A 16881-nucleotide genomic window follows, 5' to 3' on the forward strand; every position below is an offset into this window, starting at 1 on the left:
AAAGCGGGGATGAGCGGGCCAATTGGGCAGCAGCCCCGCCGGATCTGAAACCTTCATAAATATGAGAGAATTACACCAGCATTCATGGAATGTCGACAGCGCACTCGAAATGAATATGGACAAAACAAAGTGGATATATACTGCATTCAAGCCTGTGAATAATCATAGGAATCTTCCTGCCATTACAAACCGAGAGTCCCGCCATTTTGCGCTAATGGAATGAACGTAAATCAAAATTATCTTCTTTACGCGGGACAGAAAAGGAGATTTACATTTCCATTCCCACGGGTAACGTTCCTTTCCGAATCCAACTGCACACACAACCGAAAGATATTTCGTCCGATTAATCAAATTTATTTTGGGAAATAAAGCCATAGAAACAAAATATGTCGGTAATGGTTATATTTTCGAATTGGATAGCTCTTATGATTACATTTAAAACCGAGTATATCCATGCCATGGACGACATTATGCTGAACATGTTGGTGATTACTTGGTAATAATTCAACACACTCTGTGACACAACGAATGACCGAACACGACAATCCTTCTCTTCAGTAACACCAGTGAAATATTCCTCTTCTGAAAAATAGCTTCTGGTAGTCGATATGCACCTCCCTTTGAAGTCATGTAATATCAATCTATTCTTCTCATAACTTCAATATGACAGTACATGAAACAGTAGGCACATAACTTTGTCATTAATAAAAAGAAAATCTAATTAGCCCCATAAAAAATATTAAGTACTTCATACTATCATTTTCCCTTTCTTAGCCAGATAAACTACATATAGTGGTCTGAGGCCCAAATCCCATGCCTATGTCGACCTGAACAGTGAATTATATACTTGGGTGTCAGTTGACACTGATGAGTAAAAAAAAAAAAAAAAAAAAAAATGGTTTTGTATATCTTAGTTTTACCAGACCACTGAGCTGATTAACAGTTCTCCCAGAGCTGGCTCGAAGGATTAGATATTTTTACGTGACTAGGAACCAATTGGTTACCTAGCAACGGGACCTACAGCTTATTGTGGGATCCGAACCACATTGTATCGAGAAATGAATTTCTATCACCAGAAATTAATTCCTCTGATTCCGCGTTGGCCGAGCCGAGAATCGAACTTCGGTCCACCGGATTGGTAGCCGAGCGCGAAATGCACTCGGCCAACGTGGAACTTGGTGAGTCATGGTAGGACGCACTTATCAAACCACTCAACCTATCAGTTTACGATAGTAACTTCGGGACAGTGAAACTCGTTTAAAATGAAAATAAAAGAGACGCAACAATCAGTAAACTAAGCTCTTAAGGGTATTTCCTAAAGTTATTCAGCAGAATAAGTTGAAGGTGATTGCTTTATCTTATATGCTCTTTTGGTTAATTGAAGATGAAGCTAAAGGTCAGGTCATTCATTTACTGGAAAGTCTTTTAACTAATTCTGTCCAGAAAAATATGTTTAGAAGCTTCGTGAGTATGAGAACCATGCTCTATCGAAAGGATGGATAGGAAGGTATAAATCTAAGGCAGCTACTACAATGGGAGTATGAGCAGCACTAAAAGAGCAAATCTAGTTTTTCTCAAGAACACTTTCCTTATATTTCTGTGTACTCAAAGAAATGCCATTTGCCTCAACACCTAAGTTGCCGATAGAATAAATGAAATCCATTTCCAATTTCTTAAATATTTACTCAAAAATATTGTGTGCCAATCAAATTTTCTGCTTATTATATTTTCGGACTATTTACTCTACTTTAAATTTAGATTACAGTTTATTATACCGTTGCCAGTTGAGAGTTTAACCATTAACACTACTAATGCTCTCCTAAGTTTCGAAATCCTTACGTCAGCAAACACGAATAAGGCCCAGATCTGGAATTTTAAGTACAAGAGAAATCCAATAATCAGGGGCAATTAGATATAATGGGTGTTCATTTGTGTAACTTTTCTTGTGCTTCACTGTCAGGCTTTTCTAGTTCGAGGTTATTCCAAGCATTATTATCAGATTCTCATCGAAAAATGAGACTTATTGTGCATATTAGACGTTATACTGAAATAACTTAACTACTTACTTGGGGTAAAAGCAATTGCGAATTCATTTCTTTCAGAAATTATCCTATAATATTGAAATATTGCTCCTCCTTAAAAATTACCCGATTTGGAGCACTTTAGATCTGCTAATATGACTCTGTAAGATTTGTCTGTTTGAGCAATACATCTAACATCAACAAATTCAGCACACCCCTATCAAAACGCTTAGACACCATAATAAATTCTTCAGCCTTCTGCAATTCAACACTCTTGTATGCTCCATACGACATGAATTGTAAAAATGTCACCAGTCTTGACTACCACATTTTTCTGATAAGACCCAAAAATTCACTATTTTTTCGTCGATTTTCCAATTTAAACAACAAGAAGTGAAAATTTGAGAAATACTGTGAGACAAAAATAAGACGGCATTCAACTACGTTACAAAAGAGTGCCGACAATAGGAGCAAGGGACTGCAGTAGGCTGCTTTAGGATTGAATAACCTCAAGAAAAAAAAGGTTTCATGATGACTTCCTCCCCAGTAACAGTGAGGCATTTCTTGCTGATTGTCTCATTTTTTTAGTAAAGGAATATTCGCATATCCCAATGCGTACACAAATACGAGGACAGGAACGAAGACAGGGAAGTAGTAAATGTAATAAACAGACTCTTGTGTATTAAGCCCTGCATGTGAGATTGCGCATGTCGAAGTTCTGCTGTTCGACTTGTGCATTGTGGGTTATTGCCATCCGGGGGGGAACCGGAAAGAGCCACGATTTGGGCAACAACGTGTAAAAAGAAGATTACCATTATAGCCTACGTTTTTAGCCTCCTTCCCCACTTCGGTCTACTAACGTAATACAGACAATATATTAACGTTGATAACCACACGATAACAAAACAAATCAGAAATTATAAACATAATAACCAATACATGGCAGACAATAAACAATGCCTTAGTGATAATAGATGAATAGATTTGTTTATTTATATTTTACATTTATCCGATGCCTTGGATAGATATAAAGAATAAATAAACAAATGAAATAAAAAGTGAGTGAAATTAACGAGATAACAATTTACTGCAGATGAACGCAAACACTACACTAGTAAGGTACAACCAAAGGAAAAGAAACAAAATAATTATTCCTTATGAAAATGGAAATACTAATCAAATGAGAAATCACTGCAAGCAGGCCCAGAAATTCTCGAGAATAATGTTAAGGGAAGATTATCCTGCCTGAACGCAGACCTCCTCCATAAACATCTTATACTCTGCCTTTCTCAGGAGCCACCAGGAGAAGGGATGATTAGAGCTCGCAGAAAAAGACACCTCTTATATTCTCTTCTCATCCGAAAAATTCTGGAACGACTGAGGCATCATTACCAACGCGGATGGAAATGCTTGGGAGACAAAATTTCACCGTCTTGTCTTTTAACTCTACCCTCCCTTACACTCACGTACACATGCACAAACACACACACACACACACACACACGAGCGCGTAAAGACGTTCTTTCTCGCTGCATCTCAAGGTAATTCAGGCTTGAAATTATGTGTAGCTAAAGCAGAGAAGAGAAAAGTCATTGCCCTGATTTTAAGAATTTGGAAAAACTTGTATTAGGAGTTAACGTTCATTTGTTTTTATTAGCTATACTGATCAAACTAAAAGTCAACACACATTCATCTTCTTTTTTATATTGTAATTACAAATCTGTTCACAAAATGTTTACCTTCTCCTTTAACTGCCTTTTCTACGAATATAACACAAATCCGCAATCTAGTACCCATCACATTAATAGTATACCCATCACATTAATAGTAACACACACACACATATAAGCAAGTGGCACTTCTGTCTGTGCATACGTATATATTTTACTTTAAATTATCTATTATATATCAAAGAGATGAATATCTTGAATGTTCTGCCTTGACAATAAAATATGTGCGATCAGGAGTGGTATTAAAATCAATGGAAATGTCACCCATGTATAAAAGACAGGATACACAAGAGACTGCAGACACTATAACGGCATAGTATAATGAGAACACTTGAAATGTATGAGATGCAGTTTTGACTGAGAAAGGTGAAGATGAAGCACAATTTAGACAAGGTGTGTGGATCAGTTAGATTAAAGGGTAGAGAGTAACAAAACAGAATACAGTATAAATGGATGCAACGTAACTGATAAAACTTCTAAAAATACGCGGTGATGCGGCTGTAAGATCTACAATATAATCAGCTAAGAACAACATCCACGAAAAATTGAATTCAATGCTTAGAAAATAGAGTATAATGATGAATGGAAGCCATGCACATTGAAAAATTAAGTGGAGTTTGGTGGTGAAAGAATGAAATGGGCTGATTCTTTCATGTACTTAGTGCAAATTTATGAAATAATGGTCGGATGATAGACCAGGTAAATCGCTGTGCAGACGAAGCAATAAAGTAGTACAACTTCAAAAGTTGAGACGCATGGAACAGTTGTTGAGTAAATCAGTGTTTTGAGTTTATATGATTATATGTAGAGGATGGAGGACAATTGGAAATCGCATTGCTAAAATGAGGAACGCAAAGGTTGACAAAATTGCTGCAACGCATGCAGTGGAGGATGTGTTGGTGTGGAAGAGCTTTTACGCCAAAATTTCCGAATGACACAATCCCTTTTCCCCATCTATTCACCTCCATTCTTTTCAAATTGCTAAACCACCTCAAAAGACTCCATTCATTCTTCACTTTTAAATCCTTTCTTTCACTCAACTCTTTTTATAACCTAATAACCTATAAAACTCCATATTTCCCGCAATTTCAATTCCTTTTACGTTAAGTAATGATACTAAGTAAAGATTTCCTTTTAATACCTTCATTTGCAACTGACCTTCTCATTTTACTTGCATAAAGGGGCTTTGTTTAAACAATTTCTTCATTCATTCCTACCTTAGAATATCTGACACCCCAAGTCTCTTCCGCTCCACCTTACTGCTCTTCTCTCATTCTACCCTCAACCATTAATTATTCACCTACACCTCTATACGGATCAAATACTCAGATTCTCCCACTACCCCTATTAACATTCATGGCCTTAAGTTCCTTACTGTTGCTGATATTTGCTCTCAAATGTCTCTTTTGGCAAAACTTTCAGTATTTCATAAATTTCTCTTTTAGCAAAACTTTCAGTATTTCATAAATTTCTCTTTTGGCAAAACTTTCAGTATTTCATAAATTTCTCTTTTGGCAAAACTTTCAGTACTTCATAATTCTGCTTCACTCCAACAGATGAGAATTGTACCATCTACAAATATAAGTAACTTGTAACTTCCTCCATGGCTTTTTTTCTTACTCCATGGCTTTTCTTATACATATAGTTTCCTTTCTTTGTCATAAAACCCAATTGATATATAAATATCAATACACGAATATCAATCGCTTCATATATATATACATCAATCACCACAGACACATAAGACAACCTTCTTTCCTAGCGACTTTTACAAAATGCACTTTTGCCTCCAAAAGAAGGTATCTCCCCCGCCTACTTGTTCAAACACAAGCCTCTCTCCTTCCATAAAATCTTTTCCTCTCTCTCAACATCTCCACTACTATACATTACAGATTCAACATCCTCAACACTGTCTCTGTCCATTCAGACAGAGGTTGTTCCAGGTCAATGAATACTACATAGCTCAGCTTTTCCTTTTTACTTTCAAACTTCTCACGTAACGGTTTCACAAGTAAAAAATACTCAGAAATTTCTTCGGCGCAATCCAGTTTTCTGCACAGCATATAATGCTATAAGAAACTCTAAGCCGCTGCCCATGAAACACTCAGCCGCCACCCAGTGGTGGCCTGTGTTGTTGGCACCAATTTGGTCCCCTCCAGCCTCAGTAGTATTTATGATCTGAGGGCGGACAGAACAATGGCGGACGGACAGACAAATAACCATCTCAATAGTTTTCTTTTAAGGAAAACTAAAACATGTTCTACACAAACTTCTTCACTGTCTAAACCACACTGTGATTTCCTTTCAGTCCTGTTATCAGCCTTAATTCATCAGTCTAAATCCTAAGAAGTTCGTTCAAGAGGATAAAAAACAATGCAATGCCTTAGTAATTTTTATGGTCGCATCAATAATCTTTACCTTTATGTCATATTACCCCTCTTAATTTTTTCTCAAAATCTTTCCTTAAAAACCTCGGTCAGCCACTCAACAAACACTTGATGCTATCACTATGATCGCTATCACTATGATCACATCAGATACGAGAGTATATATATATATATATATATATATCATATATATATATATATGGCATAGCATTGGTTTCATATAATATATATATATATATATATATATATATATATATGAAACCAATGCTATGCCACAACTATCGCTAATATCGAATTCACTACGTATACCTTGGGAATAGCTATCACCCAATGGAAATTACAATTGATAAGTGCTTCTGCATCCTGGGCGACGCAGAAGCACCTAACAATTATTATTCCACTTAGATGGAAACTATTCCTAAGGTATCGACCGGGAATTCGATATAAAAGGATGTTTTTGGCAAGAGGGTGTAATTAAAACATTCATATATATATGAATGTTTTAATTACTGGGTTTCACCCAATCCTAGAAACAAAACCCATCGAGGTCCTTACTTAAAAAAAAAAAAAAAATCCACATGGTAAATTGGCTTTTTGGATCTAATTCACGGTTGTGTTCAACGTATGTTCAACATTGTTGTGTTCAACGTATGTACAACATATCCTGAAGTAATTTTATGTTTTTGTAGGTTTTGCAAAACTACAATATTTGATGAAGACAAAACACCTTCTCTAACTTAACTGCAATTGCAGATCAAATTATTTGTTTTGTGTTAACCACATATACTGGCTCCACAATTGTGTAATAGACAAGAAATGAGCCAACAAAATGAGCAAACATCACCTTCTACGTACATTTGTTTGTTACAGTTCCATTACTGGCAATTTACGCGAAGGTAAAAGCCCTGTGACGATTCCCAAAATAATTTGTTACAGCCTTTCAGACAGGTATAACAAATACTGATTTATGAGATGGCCACAGAAAAAAGGGGATGTAAAAACAAAATGCTCTACTCAATTTGACAGAAAACCTTCACCATGCTGAAGGACGCAGTACTCTGAAAATAAAGAACCAATATATTACCAAAAGAGGTAAAACAGTTTAGCCTTAATCCAAGCTATAGCCTTGACCATAATCGCTAATACGAAAACATCAGTTAGACAAATAAAAATAAAACTTGGTTGCCAGATGGATATATATTTTTAACAGCAACTGATAACCAGCAGAATACATTCATGCGAGGAATCTTATATACAATAGCTCATGGTATATAAAACTGTCTCCAGAAACGCAAAAATAAAGCTCCCAACCGCAAAAAACTATATAACCCAAGGATCTCATTTATAATAAGAAGCAGATATATCTTAGTTTACCTGATACTTTATTAAAATATTTAACAAAGAATAAAGGGAGCAAATAACCATCTATATACAAGCATATATAAAAATCAAAGCAATCGTAAAGAACTTTTAAGAAGTCAATGTCGACTTAGTTAATGAGTAAGAATGTATTTCTTCCATGATGAGCCCACATACCATAAGGTAGGTTTGTCATCTGCATATGACATATCGTCTGAGTGATTAATTACTGAGCTGATTATGGTTAATGTGATGTAACAAATAACGAGGGCAACACTAATAAAATCGTTTCCAATGGTACAAATTAGTCGTTAAATTTCAAAAGAAAGCATAAAAACAATCACTACACATGATTGCCAATCTTTTATTACAGAGGTGAAATTAATTTCTGTTGCTATAAAAGTTCCAAAAAATTACTGGCATTGTCATCGATGCGTCCAAGCCATTTAATCTTTTAACTGTTGTCTGAATTTGAGATAGGGTTCAGTGTCTTCTTTCCCACAATTATCCCTACATTAAGGGGTCGGTTGCTTGGTGCGCCTTCTCCACTGCCTTCTATCAAAGGCATCATCCTCCAACAAACCTCTTCTCTCCATATATACTTCCTCTAACTGGTTCTTCCTAAGCCCTCTTCACTCCCTCCTCGTCATCCATTCTTCTTAACACGTACCCATACCATCTCAATCGTGAATCTCTTATCACCTATGAAATCTTTACTAGGCCTGTTTTTCTTCTATTTCATAATTTTCCAATCTTTCAAGCAGCAATACTCCACCTCAGCATTCTCATCTCTGTTCTCTTAAGCTTTACTTCCTCTTTTCTTCTTAAAGCCCATGCTTCTGATCCATACGTTAACGCTGGTCTTATCACTGTGCTATATATCTTGACGTTTATAGCTTGATTGGCATTTACCAAAAATTCCACGTACAGTTTAATTGCTAAACTAGCAAAAGGAAATTCGTCTGGCTTCAAAAAACACCCTTTTATTAATTAATGCTTTAATATATAAAAACAATCAGCAATTCTCGTCATGGGAACCATCAAATTCGAACTGTAATACAGAACTACGTTTTTAGTTTTCAAATAATTCTCCAGCTATGTTTTCAAACTTTCCACCTGAAAGGTACTAATTTTTATGATTCACTTTCAACCTTTATTTTCTGTGGCTTAGACGAGTTCTGTCAACCCCCTTTTTTCCTTCAACCTCGCTTTTGTGATTTTTAATTTGATTTTATGAAATTTAGGCTGTCCAGGCAAGCTCTGGGACGCTTTCGGCCATCCAACGCTAAAGAAAGTGAAACGCTGGAGTGGTTGGACAGCAAGATAAAGAGATCCAGGAAACAAAGGAACCGAAGTAAAAGGACTAAAGACGTAACTGAGAGAAAACCCAACAGTTGCGCAAAGAAATAATAGTCAGGGCAACAAAAAAAAAAAAAAAAAAAAAAAAATAGGTTTGAAGAAAGGAATAGGGAATGGATGTCAAGTAAAATATTGATATGTGGGTGCAGCTGAGGGCCGATAGAATGCTTGCAAGCATGTACAGTCGACAAGAATAGTGAAGATACAGTTTTCTTAAATCTTCGGACACATTGTGCTCAATAATGACACATCTAGCAACTCTAGAAAGTGGGGTGACTTCAAAATCATTGCATTTGTTGCTTTTTAGATTTCCATTAACTTTACACCATAAAGATTCTGTAATCATTTATACTTGAATGTAGTAACAGGCTCTATGTTATTCGTTAATGTTGGTTTGGTAACATCAGTTCAGAGTAGAATATTGATTATCCTTTTTTAAAACCTACAGTGAAACTTTACTTATACTCGTAAAATTCATGCGTAATTGAAGACGGATCTTAAAAAATGAGGGAAAAGTTTGAAAATTTAGGCAGTACTTATGGAAATCGTATGGAACAATACAATAAAGAATAACATATTATGACGAGAGAGAGAGAGAGAGAGAGAGAGAGAGAGAGAGAGAGAGAGAGAGAGAGAGAGCACAGGCCTATTCATAGAGGTACTTAATTCGTCATATTTACTTTGAGAGATTGAGTGATAATATTTTTTTTATGTTTCAAAAGTTTAGAGAGAGAGAGAGAGAGAGAGAGAGAGAGAGAGAGAGAGAGAGAGAGAGAGAGAGAGAGAGAGAGAGAGAATGTGGTGATTGGGAAAGAAACTTGGAAGAGAGAGACAGAGAGAGCGCAAGAATAGGCCTATTATAGAGATGCTTAATTCATTATATTTACTTTGAGAGATTGAGTGATAATATTTTATCAAATGTGTTTTAAAAGTGGAGAGAGAGAGAGAGAGAGAGAGAGAGAGAGAGAGAGAGAGAGAGAGAGAGAGAGAGAGAGAGAGCAAAATCTCCTTACGTGAAAGCATAAGCCTATTCATATCTACTTAATGTCATTATATTTTCTTTGGGAGATTGAGTGGTGATATATATATTTTTTAATTATGTTTAGAATTGGAGAGAGAGAGAGAGAGAGAGAGAGAGAGAGAGAGAGAGAGAGAGAGAGAGAGAATTATAGTTTTGGTGACGGACTTGTGATGGGGAAAGACAAGAGTAGGTGCACAGATACCTGGGAAACAGGGTGATATGGCTGCCAAGATCGAGCTGCACTATGCTAGATAAAGTTTTAAGGATCATAGTATTCAAGTTAATTCGCTGAGAAATTCATACCCTAAGTTTGATTTCATTCGACAGTGGCCGTCACATTCAAAGATTGTAAAAAGACGTGGAAAATCTCAAACACAGACTGCGATCATTCTTGCTCTCTTGATAAACCTAGTCTGTACTTTTGACAATCGGTTTTCATCCACAAATCATTCACGAAAAAAGCTGTGTTAATTAAAAATATTTATTACCACAAACAACTCAATATATATTGCACAGACAATTAAAGTTTTATATCGTGCAAAAAATGCTGATGTGTTGGGAGTTCTTTCAGCCTTACGGCAAAGTAATGCAGTCGTGTAGGTTAACTACGAACTGCTTTGTAATGGGAGCATAGCCAGAAAATTTTTGAGCTGACATGCTGCATTAACCTTGATAAAGATTTATTTTTAAAGACAGTAGCTTTGTAAACAGCAACCAGCATTCGATCCATGTCAACGTCAAAGTTATCAGAGTGAAATCCGTTACGTAAGCCAGTATGCAAAGCTTGTTTGGAGGTAGTGCTGTCAATGCACATCACTGGTGCACTGTACGCGTTACTAAAGTCTTTGCAACGTTCCCTTTCACCCTAACTCTATCCACTTTTTAGCATTTCGCTTTGCCTTCAATCCAACAGCTTTTCTTTAAGCTTTTTAACCATTACTTCTTAGTGTAACAGTGGGGTTTACTCTCAGTTCACTTTCTGGATTTTTTATCTTGCTATCCAACCAATCCAACTTTTTCATTTTCTTAAGGGCTGGATGGCCGAGTGTGATTGGCTTGATAGTCTAAATTTCATTAACCAATCAATCGAAACTAGTAAGAAGATTTGCATTCATATCTAAAACAATTTAATGCATTTAATGACTTTTCTCATCATACTTATGTCATAAACAGGTAGGTTTTCGCCACGTGCATTTCATTTAAGGTGCAATACAAAGTTTTCTAAGATAGATTGACAACATTCCTGAGTATGGCGACCATACTGTCACTAGCGGCTCCGGTATTTATTCTTCAACGTCAAAAAATCTCTGAGTTCCCGTGTCCTATTAGCCAGAAAAACTTTCCACTTTTCCAAAATGCATTTCTAAATTTCTTTCGCTCACGTACTTGCGTCAGTTTTGACGGAAACGAGCACACAAATAAATATGCAACACAATAGGAAAACGCACCAGACTATATAATTTAGCTATGTTAAAATGTCAACCAAGTTAAAATGTACGCCTTCCCTATTTGACAACTGAAAGAAGACGAGCACAGTATAAATGGGGAGGAGATTAGTGTGAGAAAACAATCAAGCAAATATACTCGAGGACTGTGGTATTAGAACACAGGGTGATACGTTCCAATAGACCAGACGTAACGTTGGTTGACAACATTCCGAAGAAAGTATCACTCATTGATGTCGCAATCCATGGGACACTAGAGTAGAAAGGAGAAGATTGAGAAGTATCAGGAGAGAGAGAGAGAGAGAGAGAGAGAGAGAGAGAGAGAGAGAGAGAGAGAGAGAGAGAGAGAGAGAGAGAGAGAAATTACTTTGATGACTATGATATCATATTTTATCTGTAAAAATTGATATATAAATATATACACTGATCTTCACCCTGCATTTGAAAATGGCCTCCATAGGCACTCAACTAGCCTGTTTAAGGAGTGTCAAGGAATAGTCAGAATCCAGACTTCGTATCAAAATGTAACAAAGAAAATCTCTACGGGCTATACAACGAATGTTTAACTACAGGCTCAGGCATCTTTGAATAAAATTGAATAAAATTAAAATAGATTTTCATAATTACCTATTTTAGACATGGAAACATTCGGTGCGTTGCTCAACAGTTTAAGCAACAATGATAAAATCATAACAATGACAATACACTTACATGAAATGAATGCGGCTGAGGCAGCAACTACTTTTAATCTAACACGTTTAAAAGATGTTATGCTTCCATATTAAAGATAAAAATTACGAAATAATATAGTGGAAATTAAAATAAAAAATACATATAAAAATAATAGAAATGAAGTAAAAATAAAATAATAGTAATACAAACAGCCCTGAAATTAATAGTCATAAATAAATATAAAAATAAAATGAAAAACAATACTAATAACTATAATAAATATAAAAATAAAAATAAAAATTAATATTTAGAACAATATATTAATAATAGACAGAAAAATAACAATAATATAAATAAAAAAATAAAAATAAAATAAAAGTAAAATTAAAAGTAATATAAATAAAAAGTAAAAATAAAATTAATTAAAATAATTATATAAATTATAAAAAATAAAAATTAATAAAAATATATATAATTCAAATCAAAACAAAAATAATATAAATAATAATAATAATAATGAAATAAAATAAAAATATTATTGGAAAAATAAAACACAAATGACAACAATAAAATAAAAATAATAATTGAAATAAAATAATATTGAAAATAAAAAAAATAAAAAATAAAAAAAATATTAGTAATATCTTTTATAATAAAAGCTATAAACAGAAAAGTAAAAATAATAAAATAAAAAATAAAAATAAAGATATAATTCAAATAATAATAATAATAATAATAATAATAATATAAATTAAAAATTAATAAAGTGACCCATAAAAAACCTATACGGATTATACTAAGAATATAACTACAGCCTCTCCAATCTTTGAATAAAATTAAAATTGACTTTCATAATTACCTGTGTTAGACATGCCAACCTTAGGTGCGTTGCTCACCAGTTTAAGCAAGAATGAGAAAGCCATAATTATCAAAACATACATACCTACATAAAATCACCACAGCTGAGACAGCAATTACTTTTAATACAACATGTTTCAAAGACGGTCAACATCCAGAATAAAGAAAAAAATAGAAAAATAATAATTAAATTAAAAATTAAAAATATAATTTTAGAAAAAAAATAAAAATCAAATATAAATAAAATAATAATCACAAAAATAAAGATAAAATTAATATAAATAACAATTAAATAATAATTATAGAAATAAAAAAATATTAAAAAATATAAATAAAATTTGTTAAATTATAATAAATATATATCTTGAATAGATATAAAAAATAAAATAAAAATAATAGAGTAATACTATTATTAATAATTAAAATAACAAAAAATAAAACAAAATTAATATAATTAGTAAAATGATGAGAGTAACATTTCAAAACAAACAAATATATAAATATAATAATAATATAATTATATAAATAAGATTAGTATTAACAAATATAAGAGGAAGACAATTATATTAATATTTTTGTAAATATAAATAATTAAAAAAATAAAAAAAAAATAGCAATAATAAAATAATAAAAATAAAATAATATGAATAAAAATAAAATAAATGAAAATAAATACAAATAAAAGATAATTAATTCAATAAATAAAATTAATAAAAAATCTAAAGTAAAGGAATAAAAATAAAAAAAACAAGGAAGAATTAAAACAAAAAAATAAAAGCAAATAAAAATAAAATCATAAAAACCCATATTAATAACAATAATAATTATTGAATAAAAGATAGAAATTATGAAAAATAAAATAGTCATAAACATGAAAATAAAAAGTAATATTCATAAAATTAAAAGAATAAAAAAGAAAAAAATAATATTAAAAATAAAGACAAAGTGAAAATAAAAGTAATAAAAATCAAATATATAAAAATAAGAAATAAAAATAAAAATAAATACAATAAAACAAAAAAATAAAAAAACAGAAAAAAATTTTAACAACAATAATAAATAATAAAAAAACGAAATTATATAAAAATAAAAAAATAATAGTAATAATTGTGAGAATAAAATTAATAAAAATAATAATAATAATATAAACTAAAAATAATAATGATAATAATAATAGACCTTGGAAGCCTGTTTTATTAAAAATACTGGCAGAATTCACAGATTGATTTTATACAAAATTCTTTCAATTCTCCTTATGATTTCTCTTTCTGGCACGCTGGTATTACACAGCAGCTGTCCAATATTCATTGTGCTGTAAGACGTCAACAGAACTTCGGGCTGGTGTTATCTAAGGCGACGGGGTATCAGGGACCGGCTGGGGGTCGGCAACAGGTTTGAAAGAAGGTCTGTTTCCAACATACACAGATATCCAGCATGCAGACCCCACAACGCTGTAGCACCCTGGCAACTCTTCATGAAATGGGATGAAATCCGCGGATTGAATCCAGTAGCAGTCCCCTCGGATGCCGGGGATAGTAATGATGGCATAAGCATCAACGCCCTCCCCACACAAGTGCAGCACCATCAGTACATCGTCGACTGCCTGAAACGTATAGAGGAGAAAGACGCCCTGAAGAAACAGAAGACCATTACAATAAAACTGATTAACCTTAATGGAGGTAAAATACGCCTGCCGCAAGAACATGACAGATGTATTAACCTAACCACCCACACCCCATCTCCTGAAGAAGACATACTCAAGAGAGGCCTGAATTGCCACTTCATTTCTCACCCCTGTCCACTCGATAAGAGGATGGAGACAGAATACATTGCGGAGACGATATTGAAACAAGAAAGCCTTGGAAATGTACACATCACCGACGCCCTTCAACCCATCCTCTTAGACGAAGCCCTTACAGACCGAGGAACTTATAAAAGTAACACTGTCGATCGACGTCTGCAGGAGGCTACTAAGAGTTTGAGAGAAAAAAAAAAAAGACATCACCATCAGGAGAGCCGACAAGACCGCAGCCCTAGTACTTATCAAGACAACCGAATATAGACAAATAATAGACAAGATCCTCGCCGATACCACTAAATTTCGACGTATTACCAAGAACCCCATAGACGACATTGAACGCAAAGCCAATAGGATCATAGAAACTATTAACACAGCCACAAACGCCTTACAGTTACCTAGTATTTCTGAAGATTACACCCTCGGTTACATCTACGGTAAAGTGAAGACTCACAAGCAAGGAAACCCTTTAAGACCTATCATTAGCCAAATACCAGCACCCACATACCACCTTGCAAAAAACGTAATTATATTCTCAACCCTTACATCTCCAGCATACACAGTTTGAAGTCGTCTGCGGAGTTCCCGCAAGCCTTAAAATCCGCGCCCCCCTGAAGGCAGTATTGCATCGATGGATGTAGAGTCGCTGTTTAACAACGTTCCTGTTGATGGAACCATCGAAATGATCCTTGAACGTGTTTACAAGGACCCCTCCACCGACGCACTGAATATCCGCGAGCAATTCTTTCGCTCTCTGCTGGAAATATGCACCAAGAAGGCCCCGTTCATTAACCACCATAGGTACTTACAATTCGACGGTGTAGCGATGGGATCCCCCCTCGGGGTCCTGTTTGCGAACTTTTATACAGTCATAGTGGAGGAGCGTGTCTTTAGGAGCATCAGGAAGCCTTCTTTATACGTAAGATATATAGATGGCACCTTCACCCAAGCAGGAACGATGGAGGAGATCGAGGAGCTACGACAAGCCCTCCATACCCACAGCTGTCTACGTTTTACCACTGACCATAGCCGTCTTCCCTTCCTGGATGTACTGGTTGAACACAAGGAGGGCGCGTTCGCCATAAGGGTCCACACGAAGCCTACGAACCTGGGAATGTGTCTAAACGGCGAGAGTGAATGCCCTGAGCGTTATAAAGACACCACCATCAGCGCCTACGTCAGGAGAGCTCTCTTTCAGGGTTCGACAATGGGCAGACACCCATTAGGAGATGAAACATGCAGCCCAGGTCCTAGTAAACAACTGACACACCAACCGCAGCATCCAGAACGTATTTAGGGAGAGTATGAAGAAATTGTACCTACAGGAACCCGCCCAGCCCACCAGCAGAAAATTATTTTTTTCTACAAGAGAACCTTCCATCGGTGATATAAAGAAGACGAGAGAGCCCTACGGGATATAATCAAGAACCACGTTTCCCCGACCGACAACAGCAAACAGATAAGCTTTATCATATTCTATAAAAGAAAGAAGACATGCAGCCTTATTATAAAGATTAACCCCGCACCGTCGCAGGATCCCTTGAAGAAGACTAATGTCATCTACAGATATACGTGCCCAATCCGAGGATGCCTTGGAACTACATCAGGATGGCGTTAATGCGCCTATCCAAGAGGATCTCCTGTCAAGCAGGAAGGAACGATATTCAATCATGCAAGGACTGCACACGATACAAGAATCCACCGCTGCGGCATCGTCGGTAACTTCTAGGTTATATCGACCAAGCACCCGATCTACCTTGTTTGCGAATCTTAGAAGAGCTGCACATCGGGAGAGAGAAGCCCAGTATGAATGTGACACAGGAGACCTTCCTCGTCCCCACCGCCGTCAGGAGAGCAGCAGACAACGCCCTACAAAGACCACTGCACCAAAAGGATCCTGAGGATGATAGAAGCGTTAGCTCTCATCCTGAGGACGCCCTTAGTAACCCTGCTGCCGACCCCTAGCCTATCCCTGATATCCAATCGCCTTTGATAACACCAGGCCGAAATTCCGTTGACGAACTCCAGCACGATAAATATTGGACAGACAAGGAGAATTGGAAGAATCTTGTATAAAACCAATTATGTGATTTTTATAAAATAAAAAAAATGTAAAATCAATGAAATAATAAGAAGATATATTATAAAAATAAAAGTAAAAACAATACTACTGATAATAATAAAATAAAAATAAAAATAATGAGAATATAAATAATAATATAATAATAATA

At 34.9% G+C, this 16881-nt stretch overlaps 1 protein-coding gene across 1 annotated transcript; it reads left to right on the top strand.

Moving 5' to 3' along the window:
* Positions 1-15281: 15281 nt before the first annotated feature.
* On the top strand, positions 15282-15947 carry LOC135222357 (uncharacterized). The gene has a single exon (XM_064260443.1). It carries the CDS (start codon positions 15282-15284, stop codon positions 15945-15947), a length of 666 nt encoding a protein of 221 aa, XP_064116513.1.
* Positions 15948-16881: the final 934 nt, after the last annotated feature.

The sequence above is a fragment of the Macrobrachium nipponense genome, chromosome 3 (assembly GCF_015104395.2).
Source record: "Macrobrachium nipponense isolate FS-2020 chromosome 3, ASM1510439v2, whole genome shotgun sequence".
Taxonomy (NCBI): domain Eukaryota; kingdom Metazoa; phylum Arthropoda; class Malacostraca; order Decapoda; family Palaemonidae; genus Macrobrachium; species Macrobrachium nipponense.